Genomic DNA, 15,548 nt, shown 5'->3' with positions numbered 1-15,548 from the left:
TCAGCATGAAATCGATTCACCATCTGTGAAGCTGCCGCTGCGGCTGCCCTCCCCCTGCATACATTACCTGAACCGGCTGCCGCGAGTCCCCCGGTCTCCGCTGTCTTCTTCTCCGCTCTGGGCTCCAGCTTCACTGTACTTCCTGTCCGGGGAAGTTTAAACTGTAGAGGGCGCTCTACTGTTTAAACTTCCTGCCGGGACAGGAAAAAGTGAAGCCTGCCGGACTCGGAGCCCAGCGGAGAAGGAGCAGCGGTGACACTAGGGACACGTGCTGGCGGAACAGGTAATGTATTGCCGCTGTATTGCGTCGGTCGTCGGACATTCCGCACGGACAGGAACGATGGGAATCGACGGGAACAATCGATTTCGGTCGGAAACGATTTCGGTCGGAAATCGATCGTTCGGTCAACGTTTGCGCAACGATTTCACAGCAGATAAATCACAGTAATCGAATCTGCTGTATATCAGCGGGAAAATCGTTAAGTGTATGGGCCCTTTTAGATGTTCTATGCCTCAGGTCAGGTGACAGCCATTCATAGTGAATGCAAGAAGGAAAACTACAGTGAAATAACAGTTTCATTGTAAACAGCACTAATATCTGGCCACATTTACAGAAAGAAACAGACATTTAATCCTTCCAGTCCTTTGACAAGGAACATTTGCTTTGGGAGGAGACTGAGAAACAATAGAGTGGTAACCCAGTTTTACCTGGAGCTTACAATGTTTGTATAGTGACAGATTTATAAACAAATGTTTTCATCAGTTCAGACTTCTTCAATTAAGAAAAAAGCCTTTTGCGGTTACCAGTTGAGTTAATTAAACTCAACTGAAATACATGGTTAGCTTATTGTTTAACTTAAGTACATTTACTGTACATATAAACTACACAACATGAGGCACATCACCTTACAAATGATATAAAGCAAATATGAACTGAAAATACTGTAAACTAATAAATTGTACATGTAGTAGCAAAAGACTTTCGTTAAAGTTAAAGAGACTCTGTATTAAAAAAAAAAGTGCCCCTGGGGGGTACTTACCTCGGGAGGGGGAAGCCTCTGGATCCTATTGAGGATTTCCCCTGTACGTCCTCCTCCACTGTCACATGTCACTTCGGGTATCCTTTAAGGACTCCTACCCTTCTGTAGGAGTGGTGGCAGTTATACCCTGAAATAGTGTGTAAATTGTGTTACCTTAACTCACAGGCTCCCTTCTAGTCGGTCTACTGCCAAATTCCCAGCGGTTTCTGTGCACCTATTGCGACCATAGATTGCATGGTCTGTGTGCTGAAACCGATTGGAAGGCATTGTGCAGTCTGGCCACTAAGGGGCTTGTGACACCTTGCACTCCAGGCTGTGACAAGACTACAAATCCTATCATGCCTCTGCCTCCCCAAGTTATGCATAGAGCTATCAGAGTATTGCAATGCCTCATGGGACTTGTAGTTCCAACACAGCTGGAGTGCAGGGACGGATCTAGGGGGGGCAAGCAGGTATCTTGCCCCAGGTGCAGTTTGTTGAATTCTTAAAAAGGCAGCAAAATGAATGGCAGTTTAGGCGCCAAAACCTGACATTTAGGCGCCAAAACCTGACCTTGCCCCAGGTGCAACTTGGTCTTGATCCGTCCCTGCTGGAGTGCCAAGGTTAGCCATCACTGGCGATTTCCTGAGCGCTTTTATGAATAAATACATGGTATTTATTAATTTCCGGGACAAAGAATACACTTGCTGACTGACGTCAGGAAGTGAAAAAACAAATCGCTTAGCAAAAGCGCTTTTCTAGCGCAAAGCGCAGGAAAAAGCACTTAAAAAAAAAAAATCGCTCAGTGCTTGCGATAGGAATGGCGATTTATAATGAGAACTAAACCTAACTCTGGGTGTTTTAAGTCCTACTATCAGTGATGCTCATCCGAACTAGGATATCCGAGATACTCGGATATCCTAGCTCTTTTTTTACTATTCGAGCTCGAATACCGAGCTCGAATAGTATTAGCTATCCGGGCTGTGCTATCCGAGCGCATTCGGATAGCAATCGGCTATCCGGAGATATCCGAGCTATCCGAGCTCGAATATGGAGCTCGGATAGCGTCATCAGCGGGTGACGTCACCTCGAGTCCTCACAAGCGAATCAGAGGGCTCCCAGCCCTCTGACTGCAGCAAATCACAGAGGGGGAGCCTGGCCAAGCCCCCCTCTATAAATAGCGGGCGCCATGTTGCCTCACTCGTCCTGCTTGTGACTTACTGACTGTACTGAGAGACTGCTCCAGTGCTTTTTGTCTGTGCAAGTAGTGCATTTATTGTTCAATACACCAAGCGTTTTTACACTCCAACACTTGATATTCACCTGTATTGCTTTGCATTGTAGATAGATTGTATTTTAGGCAGTTTAGTTTGTGTGATTAGGGACTAGGGAGGGAGACTGTCACTGGTGCTGCTGCAGCAGCTAGGCCCTGTGCCTAGGCAAGGCAGCCTGCCCTGCTCTGTGCTCTAGTCTATAGTTACCTGTGCTCTCACCTGTCCTACTCTACTGTACTACTTCTGTGTTAGATAGATTATTGTACTATTTTGTAGTTAGCAAGGCCCAGCTTTACTGCTATACCTGTCCTGTATATGCTCTCTGTAATCTAGTCACATTCTGTTCTATTGTTTAGCTAGATTCTTCTGTTGTTTAGTTTAGTTAGCACTGTAGTGTACTCTAGTCTGTGTATAGGGACCATCCGTCACTGCGTTACCTAGGGTCTTTGTGTGCGCAGTGCACGTCTGCGCTGTCCGCACCCTCTCGTTAGTGCTACACCCGTCCTATTGTTTATATTACTTGTATTGTGTATTCGCTGAATTGTACTGTACTGTAGTCTGTGTAAAGGGACACCGTCAGTCAGCGTCAGCTAGGGTCTCTGTGTGCGCACTGCGCACTCTCTCGTTAGCGCTACACCGATCTCTGCTGTAGAGTATACCTGTCCATCACCTCACACACCCACCACCACCAGTCCCACACCATTAAAGTACCCCACTTGTCCCACCCGCCTTTACATACATAACTTTTATTTTTTCATTTGTATAATATTAAAAATATACGATGTCTGGTACTGGCAGCCGCGGTTTGGGCAAGGGCAGCAAGGGCAGCAAGGGCATCGGCAAGAGAGGAGGTCGAGGCAGCCGCGCCACCACCACCACCATGCGCAGTTCTGCGTCTGCACCAGTGGCTATTCCGCCATTAGCCACTGGCCGTGGACGCCTTGGCCGCCCAACAGCTGGGAGTCACGCTACAGAGACACAGCAACAGCGTGTGGTGCAGATGTTCCTCCCACCGCCAGGTCGTAGCCGTCCTATTGAGGAGAAGGACGCAGACTCTGTGGTGAAACTGATGGTGGATGAGCAGGCCACCATTAGCTCTGGAACCGAGTCCTCCACCCCCGCCACCACTCCTGTTCGCAAGAGCAGCAGCAGCCGCCCAGCACTGCCTGGGGAGGAGGAGGAGGGCAGTTCTCCAGCCCCAGCGGGCAACACCAGCACCCTTTCATAAAGCACCTTCTTATCCCCAAGCACAGCGAGGGTATGGAGTGCTGTTGCGGCAGAATTGGAGGAGGAAGAAATGCTGATGGGCACTTTGGGGGATGATGCTTTGGACAGTCAGACAGTGGTGAGTGTCCATCAGCCCATGCATGCAGAAGGGGAGTTTGTGGGGTCATCCCAGCAGGACATGTTTGCGGAGGGGGAGGATGATGATGATGACAGGGTGAAGGACAGAGACTGGGTGGCAGATCCTGGGGATGTCATCAGCTCTGAGGAGGAGGAGTAGGATGCGTCTGCGAGCCTTGCTAGAAGGATCAGCACCGCAGACATAGGCAGGGTAAGAAGTGGGCGTGGTATGCAGGCCACACAGCGTGCTGATCCGGAGAGTTCTGCCAGTGCCACCAGCCGCACCAAGATCCCCCCCCTCCCCAACCACCACAGGGAGACCAGCGGCAACAGCACCTTCGAGCGAAGGGGAAACTTCACCTCCCCAATTTGGAATTTTTTCAGCCTGCCATATGTGGATTGCAAGTATGCCATCTGCAACCAGTGCCGCCAGCAGCTCAGCAGAGGGAAGGACCCCTCTGCGTACGGCACCACCTCTCTGGTGACCCATCTGGCAGGGAAACACTTTCATGAGCATGAGGAGTTCATGAAGTTGAAGGAAGCTGGCAGTGGCAGACCCGCCACCACTGTGAAGCCGTCGGCAGCAGCCACCCGCCCTCTTCCACCTCCTCCAGCAGCACCAGCAGGAGTGCGTCAGAAACACACTGCTCCTCCTCCCTCTGCAACTCCTGCCGCCGACACTGAGGCCTGTTCTGGCAGCCAGTCCTCAGTGGCCTCCTCTGCTCCCTCCAGTGATTTCCGTGCCAGCAAAAGGCGTCGCCAGACCCTGCTCAGCAACACCTTCCAAGGGGTGGTCAGGGTTCTGCCTCCCAGCAGCTGTCGCGTGCGTCAGCTGAACGGCTTGCTGGCACGGGCCATGTGCTCCCTCCTGCTTTATTCCCTTGTGCAGGAGGGGAGCGACATGTGTGCGCTCCTGATGTGTGCAGCCCCCGATTGGCCAATCCCCAGCCGACATTTTTTTGCACGCACGGCCATCCCTGCACTTCACCGCTCTGTGATGGCCAATGTTGGGAGAGGGCTGGATCACGCGGTGGGTCAACGGGTCCACGTCACCATGGACTCGTGGAGCAGCCGGTTTAGGACAGGCCGCTATCTGTCCTTCACCGTGCATTGGGTCAGCTTGGTGGAAGGGGGTGAGGAGGGGGGAGCAGCATCGGGCACTGTCAGAGCAGCAGCAGCAGCAACAACGCAGTGGGTGGTGCCACCATGCAGGGTCAGCAGAATTGCAGCAGGTTCCTCTGATCCGCTTCCATCCTCCGGCACACCAGCCCAAACCCCCCGCCTCAGCAGCAGCGTGAAGCCCCGCCACTGCCAAGCGCTGCTGGAATTGGTCAGCCCGGGGAAGACCAAACTGACAGCGAACCATGTCCTGGCCAAACTCCGAGAGCAGGAGAGGAATTGGCTGACCCCCAGAGGCCTCAGAGTCGGAGAGGTGGTGTCCGACAATGGGGCAAACCTGGTTGCTGCAATCAGCAGGGGAGACCTGACCCATATCCCCTGCCTGGCGCACGTCCTGAACCTGGTAGTCCAAAAGTTCCTGCGGACCTACCAGGGGATGGACCGACTCCTTGAGGTGGCAAGGAAGGTTGTGCGTCATTTACGGCACTCGGTTGCAGCCGTAGTGAGCCTAGGAGAGATGCAGAAGGAGCTGCACCTGCCACAGCACCGGCTCATGATCGATGTTCCAACTCGCTGAAACTCCACCCTGGCGATGTTGGAGCGTCTGGTTGAACAGAGGCAGGCTGTCAGCCAGTACGTTGCACGAGCAACAGTTGCCGCCATCACTGCAACTGGGCGTGCCACCACCAACCTCCTGTCCATCATCTCCACGGAGGACTGGGGGCACATGCAGCAGGTGTGCTCAGTGCTGGCACCCTTCCTGCAGGCCACCAACATGGTAAGCAGGGACCATGCAATGGTGTGCGAGTGGGTCCCCATGGTGTGTGTGCTGGACAGAGCCCTGTATGCACTGCTGGAAGAGGGAGCGGCAGCCTTGGACCAGCAGGAGCTGCAGGCAGCTTCACAGGCCACCTCTGAGGTGGAGGGCTTGGAGTTGGTGGAGGTGCCTGACCTTGCTGCTGATGAGGGGGAGCAGCAGAGCGCAGCTGGAGTGGTGCGGGGGTGGAGAGAGGATGAGGTGGAGGAGGCAGAGGATGAGGAGGACTGCACTGTCGGCTCTGGGGCTGCCGATGATGTGCCAGCAGACATGGCCAGACTCTTCCCAATGGCAGCTCACATGCTGAGGTGCCTGCGCAAGGACCCAAGGGTCATCCAGATGAAGCAGAGGGAGGACATCTGGATCTGCATGATGCTGGACCCACGTCTGAAGGGGAAGCTCAGCCAGTTCCTTCCTGCAGGAGGAGACCCTGCGCAACAAATGAGGGATTTGCAGCTGTCTCTTGTTGAGCGCTTGGAGGAAGCCTTCCCTCAGCCATCCACCCCCACTGTCCAGCCAGCACAGAGGCAGCAGGTGCCTGCATCCACCAGCAGCAAGCGCACGCGCACCACAGACCTGCTGTCTCTGACCAACGAGCTCTACATGAGTGTAGAGCTGCCAGGGACTAGAGAGGAGGTGCCTGCAGCAGCATCCTTCTCCAGTCACAGACAGCGCTTGACCCGCATGGTGGTTGACTACATGGGGTCCTTCAGCGGGCTTGACAGCGTTGCCCCTGTTGATCCCATGGAGTATTGGGTCAAGCACCTGCCGATCTGGAGCTAGCTTGCGCAGTACGCCCTGGAAGTGCTCTCCTGCCCCCCCCTTCCAGCGTACTGTCAGAGCGTTGCTTCAGTGCAGCCGGTGGAGTCGTCACTGAGAAGCGATCTCGTCTGTCTCACAAGTCTGTGGACAGACTGACGTTTCTCAAAATGAACCAGGCTTGAGTGGAAGGCGAATTCCTGACCCCTGTTGTCGGCGAGAGGGGGACATGAAGGGCACACACACATTACACCTGCTGCTGCTGCTGTATTTCTTCCTGCTTAATGAACACATTAAAAGGTGCTGCTGCCCATGCTCCACCAGCTATTTATGCTCAAAAATAGCTGCATTATTTTGAAATTTTTTTTTTTTAATTATTTAGAGGTGTCCGGGTTGAAAACTGTGCTGTCCCAATTGTGTATTGGACACAATGTAGGCTTCACGACCGCTGTCTGGAACCTCATGGTGTTCATTTACGGCCCTGGTACCACCGCTAGGAACAAGGGCCTATTATGTCTCGCTGCCTGCCCTCCTGACTGCTGCCAGTCTGCCACACACTCAACCTCCTCACGCTGCCTGCTTCTGTATTTCCTCCTGCTGTCTGTATGTTTCCACTGCCAGGGAACACATTACAAGGTGCTGCTGCCCATGCGCCACCAGCTATTTACGCTCACAAATAGCTGCATTATTTAAAAAAACAAAACAATAATTACATTATTTTAGAGGTGTCCGGGTTGAAAACTGTGCTGTCCCAATTGTGTATTGGACACAATGTGGGCTTCACGACCGCTGTCTGGAACCTCGTGGTGTTTATTTACGGTCCTGGAACCACCGCTAGGACCCAGGGCCTATTATGTCTCGCCTCCTGCCTGCTGCCTGCTGCCAGTCTGCCACACACTCAACCTCCTCACGCTGCCTGCTGCTGTATTTCCTCCTGCTGTCTGTATGTTTCCACTGCCAGGGAACACATTACAAGGTGCTGCTGCCCATGCGCCACCAGCTATTTACGCTCACAAATAGCTGCCTGACCTCCTGCCTGCTGCCAGTCTGCCACACACTCAACCTCCTCACGCTGCCTGCTGCTGTATTTCCTCCTGCTGTCTGTATGTTTCCACTGCCAGGGAACACATTACAAGGTGCTGCTGCCCATGCGCCACCAGCTATTTACGCTCACAAACAGCTGCATTATTTTGAAAAAAAAATTAAATTATTTTAGAGGTGTCCGGGTTGAAAACTGTGCTGTCCCAATTGTGTATTGGACACAATGTGGGCTTCACGACCGCTGTCTGGAACCTCATGATGTTCATTTACGGCCCTGGTACCACTGCTAGGAACCAGGGCCTATTATGTCAGTCACATCACACTACCTGACACACACTACTCCTCCTCCTGGTGCTGCATTGAGCTTCTGCTGTCTGTGTGCTGCAACCACTGCCAGGGAGAACAGAAGAAGAACTATTTTCTGCTGCCACCCACTCTCCTACCAGCTATTACCACACTACAATAGCTGCAACTACTTCCTCCTCCTGCTGATGTCTGTGTTTTACCACCGCCAGGGTACACAGAAAAAGGCGCTGTGGCTTGCAATGTGCCACTAGTACCTATTATGCCATCAACACAAATATAACCATGGTGTTATTAAAATAAAATATTTCCACAAATGAATTAAAAAAAAATATTACAAAAGAAAGGAAAACCAAGACACATAATATAATGATAGAGAAGAAGAGGACGAAGAAGAAGAAGAAGAAGAAATAGAAGAAGAAGAAGATATAGAAGAAGAAGAAGAAGAAAAAGATAATTGAAGAAGATACAAGAAGTAGAAGATGAAGAAGATTCGAGTAGAAGAAGATATAGAAGAAAAAGAAAAAGATATAGAAGAAGAAGAAGAAGATATAGAAGAAGAAGATGAAGACGACGTAAATGAAGACTTCCAACTTACAACCATTTTGGACACACCTTCTCATGCAAACACTTTTCATGAAGTTAATTTACTATTTTTGATACCTTTTTTATAACTACTACATCACCACATAATCACTTGATGTTTTTCTTCATAAAAAAGGTGGTTTCATGCATCATTGACCTCCAATAAAAGTTTTAAAAGCTACTTAAGGCCAGCTCGAATATTTTACTTGAATACAGACTCGGATAGTGACGTCGGATATCCGAGTTCGAATCGGATATTCGATTAACTCGAATATCGAACTTCGAGTGAATTCGGATAGCTTACTATCCGAATTCGACCAAACTCGAATAGGATAATGAGGTATCCGATCAACACTGCCTACTATACAGAGCCACATTAATCCATGCCATGTACTGATGAGGACCAACCAGTCTGAAACAATCTGTATGCATGTTGGATTATTGTGGCACTGTACAATTACCAAGCTGACACATCATGATCCATGCATTCCAGTTGTGGTGGTATATTTGGTTTATAGGGACAAGAAAGGGATGATTTGCATGATCAGCAGTGATACATGCAAATCATGATACACTGTTTTAAGAAGGCCAAACTTCAGTTTTTTTCCACAGAGAGAGATAAAACTTAAAAACTTTAAAAATAAACATAAAAAGGTCTGTGTTAAAACTGATGCACATCCAAAATGGAATTGTAATTTATTGGCTTGGCAAGTATACTTGGGCATATTGTTAGGGTAGAAAGAGGTTAACCAGTCGCAAAACTGAAATCTTCCAGCCAAAATAAAACTTAATTGTTGACTTTATTACTTTTACATGAACTGTCATCAAGGCATAGACCCTTCACCCCTTATGTAGCATTACAGAAATGTTTAGGTTCACATTGAGACTGTTTCTAAACTATTCTAAACTATTCTAAATATCATTTTTTTGAAACAGACTTTCAATTAATTGGAAAGCTGAATACAAGACTATGAAGTGTGCTGCTGAAAATTACTGTTCAAGAGGCATGACATAAAGTTCTCCTTAATGGAGGATATTGTCCTTATCGGGATTGATCCAGTGATTGTTTTTTCATACATATTCCAGGTCCAATGTCATTTTAAAAGCATCTGGCAACAGTGCCATAAGACCAAAGAAACAAAATAAAAATGTAGGTTTTTTAGATGTATCACTAATGGAGTCCTGGACACCCCCTAGCGTTAACCTGTTTTTGACTGTCAACCACCCTGGCGTTCTAGTCTTTTGTGGTGCTCGGCTGCGGGTGAGTTTTTTTCACTTATTTTTTTTTTTTTTATCATGTAGCTAGCCTACATGATTTCCCCCTCCCCGAGTTATCCCTCCCACCCCTCCAATCGCCGCCGGCGATCATACCTAACAGGAAATCCCGCTCTGAACAGGATTTCCTGTTAGGGCTTCCCTCGTCACCATGGCGACCATCGGAATGACGTCATCGACGTCATGGCGTCAGAGGGAGTCCCGATCCACCCCTTAGCGCAGCCTGGCGGTGATTGGCCAGGTTGCGCAAACAACCCACCGGGGGCTGAGATATCGAGCCTGGCGGTACTGGACGAGCTGAGCTCGTCCATACCGCCAAGGTGGTTAATGAAGATGCCATGATCAAAGCCATTGCAGTAGGCAGGCCCTTTCCAGTCCGCTCTTCGTGTAGCACTAATCTCAGTGTTTGGCTTTCAGAGGTGATGCACTGATTAGGTTTTGAAAAAGATGAACTTAAAGTGGAACTGTAGGGAAAATAAGGGAATGGTGAAAACAATTGCTTATTTTTTATAATATTAATTTATGCAAAAAACAAAGTGAAGGAGCACCTATGCAAACAGGAAAAAAGGTGTGCCCAAGTCTATGGTCCCAGTACCGGAGGCCAGTCCGTGAACAATCCGATGAGACTGGCACCACAAATAAGTAAAAATAGCTCTTTATTTAAAGAGGAGCTGTCAGTCATACTGTCACAGAAAAAAAACACATATATAAGTAGATAAATACTTGCTCTTCTTACATAACATACATATTGCACTGTCCACAGTTTGATTTTAGTGATTTTTCTACAGTAAAAAAAGAAAATCCTTCTTAGCATTTCCCATTTTAACTGTGGCTATTTTGAAGCCAGTTCTGATGTCATTTCCTCCCTTACTCTCCTCTGCCTGATTGTATGCATTGCCCGCCCTTCACTATAGAAAGTGCATTGTCTCAGCATGAGAAATATTGGCCAATCAGAGAGGAACAGAGGTATGGGAGGGGAAAACAGGAGCGAAAGAGGCTTCATCCGATCAGACTGCATTAGTTAAGTCTGACGAAGTAGAGAAGCAAAAAAGGACAACCCAGCATGCCCTGCAACTTCCTTTTTGTGTACCAAATTTTGTGTATACCAAATAAGAGTCAGGTAAACTGGGGAATGATCATTTATCAACATGAAAAGTAATAGTAATTTTAACTTTTGGATTGCCTGATTAGCATTCTTATTACGGTACTTATACAGATAAAAATAAAGAATTGATTTTCGATTCTATGCCCGACAGTTACACTTTAAACATCATTAAAATGACATTATGTCAGATATTAAAGTGAAAAATAATGGCCATGGCGGCAGCCTGCTGTTTGACGCCCTTTATCAAGCCAGCCATCAGCTACGGCTATTTTTCCTATTTGTGGTGCCAGCCTCATCGGATTGTAATATGAATTTATAAATTATTTAGTCAGTGTTTGCCCATTTCGCACCCAGATTTACATTCTGAAATTCATCACAGGTGGCGACATCTTTAGTCCTGTCGGGTGCCGCCCAGCAGAATGTTTGTTTACTAAGCGAAGCCAGTGAAAATAATACCTGGTCTATCAGAAAGCTCTGGGAGGAGAATTTCACAAAGCTAAACAAGCTAAGCTAAGCTAAGCTAAGCATCGCATCACCGCGGGGGCGGGGCTACATTCCAATACACAGACAGCGATATATGGATATAGGAAGTGTTTCTGATCTTGAAAACAGGAAATTTATCGTAAAAGTGGGTATCCTGAATAATTTACTGGAAATTGATTGATTGGCCGATCGACCCTGCTTCCTGCTGCATCGATTTCTAGCCAATTCAATAAAAGCGGCCGAATCGGCCATCGATTGATGGCTGAAATCGACCAGTGTATGGGCCCCTTAAGGCTTTCTGCTTCCGGAGAGACAAGTCTGACTAGATCTAGTCAAAACTGGAGGAAATCGTTGTTAGAAGAAAATGGCGAGTTTCTGAGAGGACATGAGGCCAAGGTAAGTATGTAATATTGATGTGCAGGTACATCATGTGTTTATTTTAAATCATTTTGCTTGGTTCAGGTTTACTTTAAGGATTTATCCATACACTACACTGAGTACATCAAGAGCATTGTTGCATTTCTGGTGCTTTCGTACATCTCGTAACTTGGAAATATTTTGCTGTACTTGAGCCATAAACCAATTTTGTATTTTTATGATGTACTTTCAACATAAACCAGTTTTATTGGTATGTTTTATACAGTATGAGTAAATACTACTAAACCATTCTCTTTTTTTTGCTCAAAGTTAGCTAAAATTCTAAATGCCACATATATTTCCAGTAATTACTAGCAAATAGCAATACACAGGATTTTTTCATGGTTTCATTTTTTATGATTTCTCAGTTTAGATTACACTTATTCTATGACTGCACTTATTCTATGATAACTGGAGAGAATGGTAATATGGTTTGCCATACTATCCATAGACCCTTGCCCTGCGGATGCTTTGACTTCATCTCATTAATCAGTTCCAGATCTTTTTCATCCAGAAGCCATCCAAACATGTCCAGTGAGTGAAGACTGAGAAGTCTAGATACACAGCGAATTAGTGCAGTCAGTGTTACTGGATCTGCTTTAAATTGATCTTTGATGGTCCTGGAAATGCTGAGAAGATTTAGTCTTGGAAGACTGTCTAAAGCATTAAAGAAATCTCTCCATCCCGATTGGGTGACTTTGGGATTGTGGTTGAGGTCTAAGTCCTGCAGGTTTCTCAGATGCCCGGCTGCCGTTAGGTTGGCTGAAAAGAAGGTGATAATTATAAACCAGCAAGAAGATGGCAAAAGAAAAATGGGACTAAAGTCCAATTTTAGGCTACAAAACAAAATAAGACCCAAAATCAGCAATCTAATATTGTGGCTATGGGGTGCCAAGGTGCAGAGCCGGCCTTAGGTTAAACAGCGCCCTGAGCGAAACCTGATTTTTGTGCCCCCCCATCAGGGGCGTTTCTAGCCATTTTGTCACTCCAGGCAAGAAAACCTTTGGCGCCCCCCCCCCCCACACACACACACACACATGCAGTGTCAACCCTTATTCCACAACACAATAACACACTGGTTGGATTGCTGGCTGTGGGTCTGTGATAAGCAAACTGCACACCCTCAGCCAGTCGTCCGTCCTCCATTCAGGACAGCAGCGCCACCTCCTCCTTTCTGCTGTGCAACTAGTAGAGATCAGCACACACTGCAGTACAGGTACAGAGTCACAGCTTATACTGTACATACTGGAGGTAGCAGAGATCAGCACACGCTGCAGCTAGTTTACTAACAGCGCAGGAAAAGAGTAACAGCCTATACTGGAGGAAGCAGACATCAGCACACACCACATCTAGTTTACTATCAGTACAGGCACAGAGTAACAGCTTATACTGTACATACTGGGGGTAGCAGAGATCAGCACACACCGCAGCTAGTTTACTATCAGTACAGGCACAGAGTAACAGCTTATACTGTACATACTGGAGATAACAGAGATCATTACACACTGCAGCTAGTTTACTATCAGTACAGGCACAGAGTAACAGCTTATACTGTACATACTGGAGATAACAGAGATCAGTACACACTGCAGCTAGTTTAATATCAGTGCAGGCACAGAGTAACAGATTATACTGTACATATTGGAGGTAGCAGAGATCAGTACACACTGCACCTAGCGTACTATCAGTACAGGCACAGAGTAATGCTGGGTACACATAATGCGATTTCCTGCTCAATCGGCGGGATCGATCGATTATTTCTGACATGTTCGATTGGGTTTCGATCGATACAGCCGTCGATTTTGCATACTTAACATGAGTAAATTGATGGCTGCATCGATCAGGACCTGATCGAAGATGTCAGAAATAATCGATCGACCAGTCGATCGAGCGGGAAATCGCATCATGTGTACCCAGCATAACAACTTATACTGCACATACTAAAGGCAGCAGAGATCAGGACACACTGCAGCTAGTAAGAGATGCCTCAGAGGAATTCCACTGCTCCCTGTCTGATTCTACAGTGCTCAGCCCCTTTCCCAGCTGTGCACTTACAAACTAACTGTCTTCTAGCAGTCTGCAGTCCCTGAAAAAAATAACATATTCAAGAATTCCTAATTGTCAGCCTGAAGATGAGCAGTGAGCTTTAAAGATAGGTTGCTACAGGTAATTCCTTGTAAGCAGGTTGGGAACTGGAGGAGTTGAACTGTCAGTTATCACAAACCAGAGGTGGGATGTCTCTGGTGGGCAGGTGACTTGCAGGGGTCAGGCAGAGGTGGATATCTGAAACCCTGGAATACAAAGGGAATCCCAGGGGGGGGGGGGGGGGGGGGGGGGGAGGGTGAGAGAGAATTCCTTTGCAAAAAAAAGCTCAGCTCTGAGGATCTCTGATCTATTCCACCATCTGAATGTAACCAATTGCCATTTGCTGCTAAATGCCTCTCTCCTCTGATCTTAACCACAAAGCATGCTTTAGATATTCAGGTCATTCTGTCTCACACAGCCTCAGCCAATCCCCACCAGGGAGCCCCATGCTTGTTTTTTTTTTTGGGGGGGGGGGGGGGCAGTAAAGTATTCCAGCCTCCACCTGTGGATCGTTGCTGACTTATTTTCCTCCCCTTCTATTATACAAATGTTGGACAACCAGATAGAGCTCACAGTATAGGCTGACTTAAAAAAAAAAGCACAAAACAGACACCTAAGGGGACAATATAGGCTTCCTCGGACTAGGCCTGGCTGCTGTCACCCCTGCTGCCTGGATTACTGTGAGATGATGATGATGATTCCAGGCTCCCACAAGGACACCAACAACCTAACTGATTCCCCCAGGCCCAAGCAAACACAGGCTACTGTCCTGACTGCTCCTTCTCCCATTGATTGATGGTGAACAGGAGAAACAGGACTGTCTTGCTTACCCCTTGTCCAGACTCCTAGCGGGCAGCGGCTGGCCAGCTGGGGATCATCATCTCTGCAGGGCTGCTTGACACGCTGGCAAATCCATCCCATGGGGATAGCAGAGGGGGCGGCAGGCAGGGGGGCAGCGCTCTTCTTCCATCCAAATCAGTTTCTGCCTCCGACCTGCCGCCATCCTCCTCATGTGCAACAGGGTGGGTGGGCTTAGGCAGACTCCGGGCTCAGGCTGTCTCTGTAGTGCAGCCAGCAGCAGTGGCGCCCAAAATCAAAATGCCTGGTCACACTCAAACACGCTGCCTGCGTGCACGTGTGACAGGCGGGGGGCGGAGTTAGAGGCGGCACCGCACGTAGTAAACAAACTACTCGTGCGGCTGCTCGCTCTGAGGAGGGGGCAGTCCAGTAGGCGGCACAGCTGCCTATCATAGAGGCGCAGCAGCTGCTGCAGCAGCATGATTAACAGAATTAAAAAAAAAGCACGACTGGCCCCCCTGCTTGCGCTCTCTATCTCCCATGGCGCCATAGGCAAATATTTAGAGTTGCCTGATGGCTGAGACGGCCCTGCCCCCCATTCATCCTCTTCCCGCGTGCGCACACACACACGCACTCACACACGCACTCACACACACACAGGCCCATATGCAATTCATCTTTTCTCCTGAGATATCTCCTAGGTCAGTGGTTCCCAACTTTTTTGACGTCATGACACATCACGCAAAATGCTCAGATCTCTGTGACACGTCACATATGTATAATAGGAAAAATACTATTTAATAACAACGAATGGATGGAAAGAGTGCATTATCCTGAATATACTTAAAAATGAAGGCTAGAACCTTTCAGGAATATTAATAAAAATAATCAGTGGGACAGTAAGCCACCCCCCCCCCCCCCGCATCTCCCCTATTTAGAATGATAGCACAGCACTGACAATTTGCACCACGCGTTATAGCTGCAGTGCACCCCCCGATCTCACATGTAGGTGTCCTCAATATAGGTTGCCAAGCATAGGTGCCCCTACTATAGGAAGTCAGTTGAAGGTCTCCATCGCCCCCATAGGTAGCCAGGCATAGGAGCCTTCAGTATAGGTAGCATGT

At 48.1% G+C, this 15,548-nt stretch overlaps 1 protein-coding gene across 1 annotated transcript in view; it reads right to left on the bottom strand.

Moving 5' to 3' along the window:
* Window positions 1-11,875: 11,875 nt before the first annotated feature.
* LOC137538406 (baculoviral IAP repeat-containing protein 1e-like) overlaps window positions 11,876-15,548 on the bottom strand; it is a 48,489-nt gene continuing 44,816 nt past the window's right edge. The window contains exon 12 of the mRNA XM_068260615.1: window positions 11,876-12,303. Coding sequence (XP_068116716.1) covers window positions 11,939-12,303 — 365 coding nt within the window. The 3' untranslated portion in view covers window positions 11,876-11,938. The remainder of the gene's footprint in view (window positions 12,304-15,548) is intronic.

This window comes from Hyperolius riggenbachi, chromosome 1 (assembly GCF_040937935.1).
Source record: "Hyperolius riggenbachi isolate aHypRig1 chromosome 1, aHypRig1.pri, whole genome shotgun sequence".
NCBI lineage: Eukaryota > Metazoa > Chordata > Amphibia > Anura > Hyperoliidae > Hyperolius > Hyperolius riggenbachi.
The sequence above is the reverse complement of the archived record's forward strand: the minus strand, read 5'-3'. Positions and strand labels throughout refer to the sequence as shown.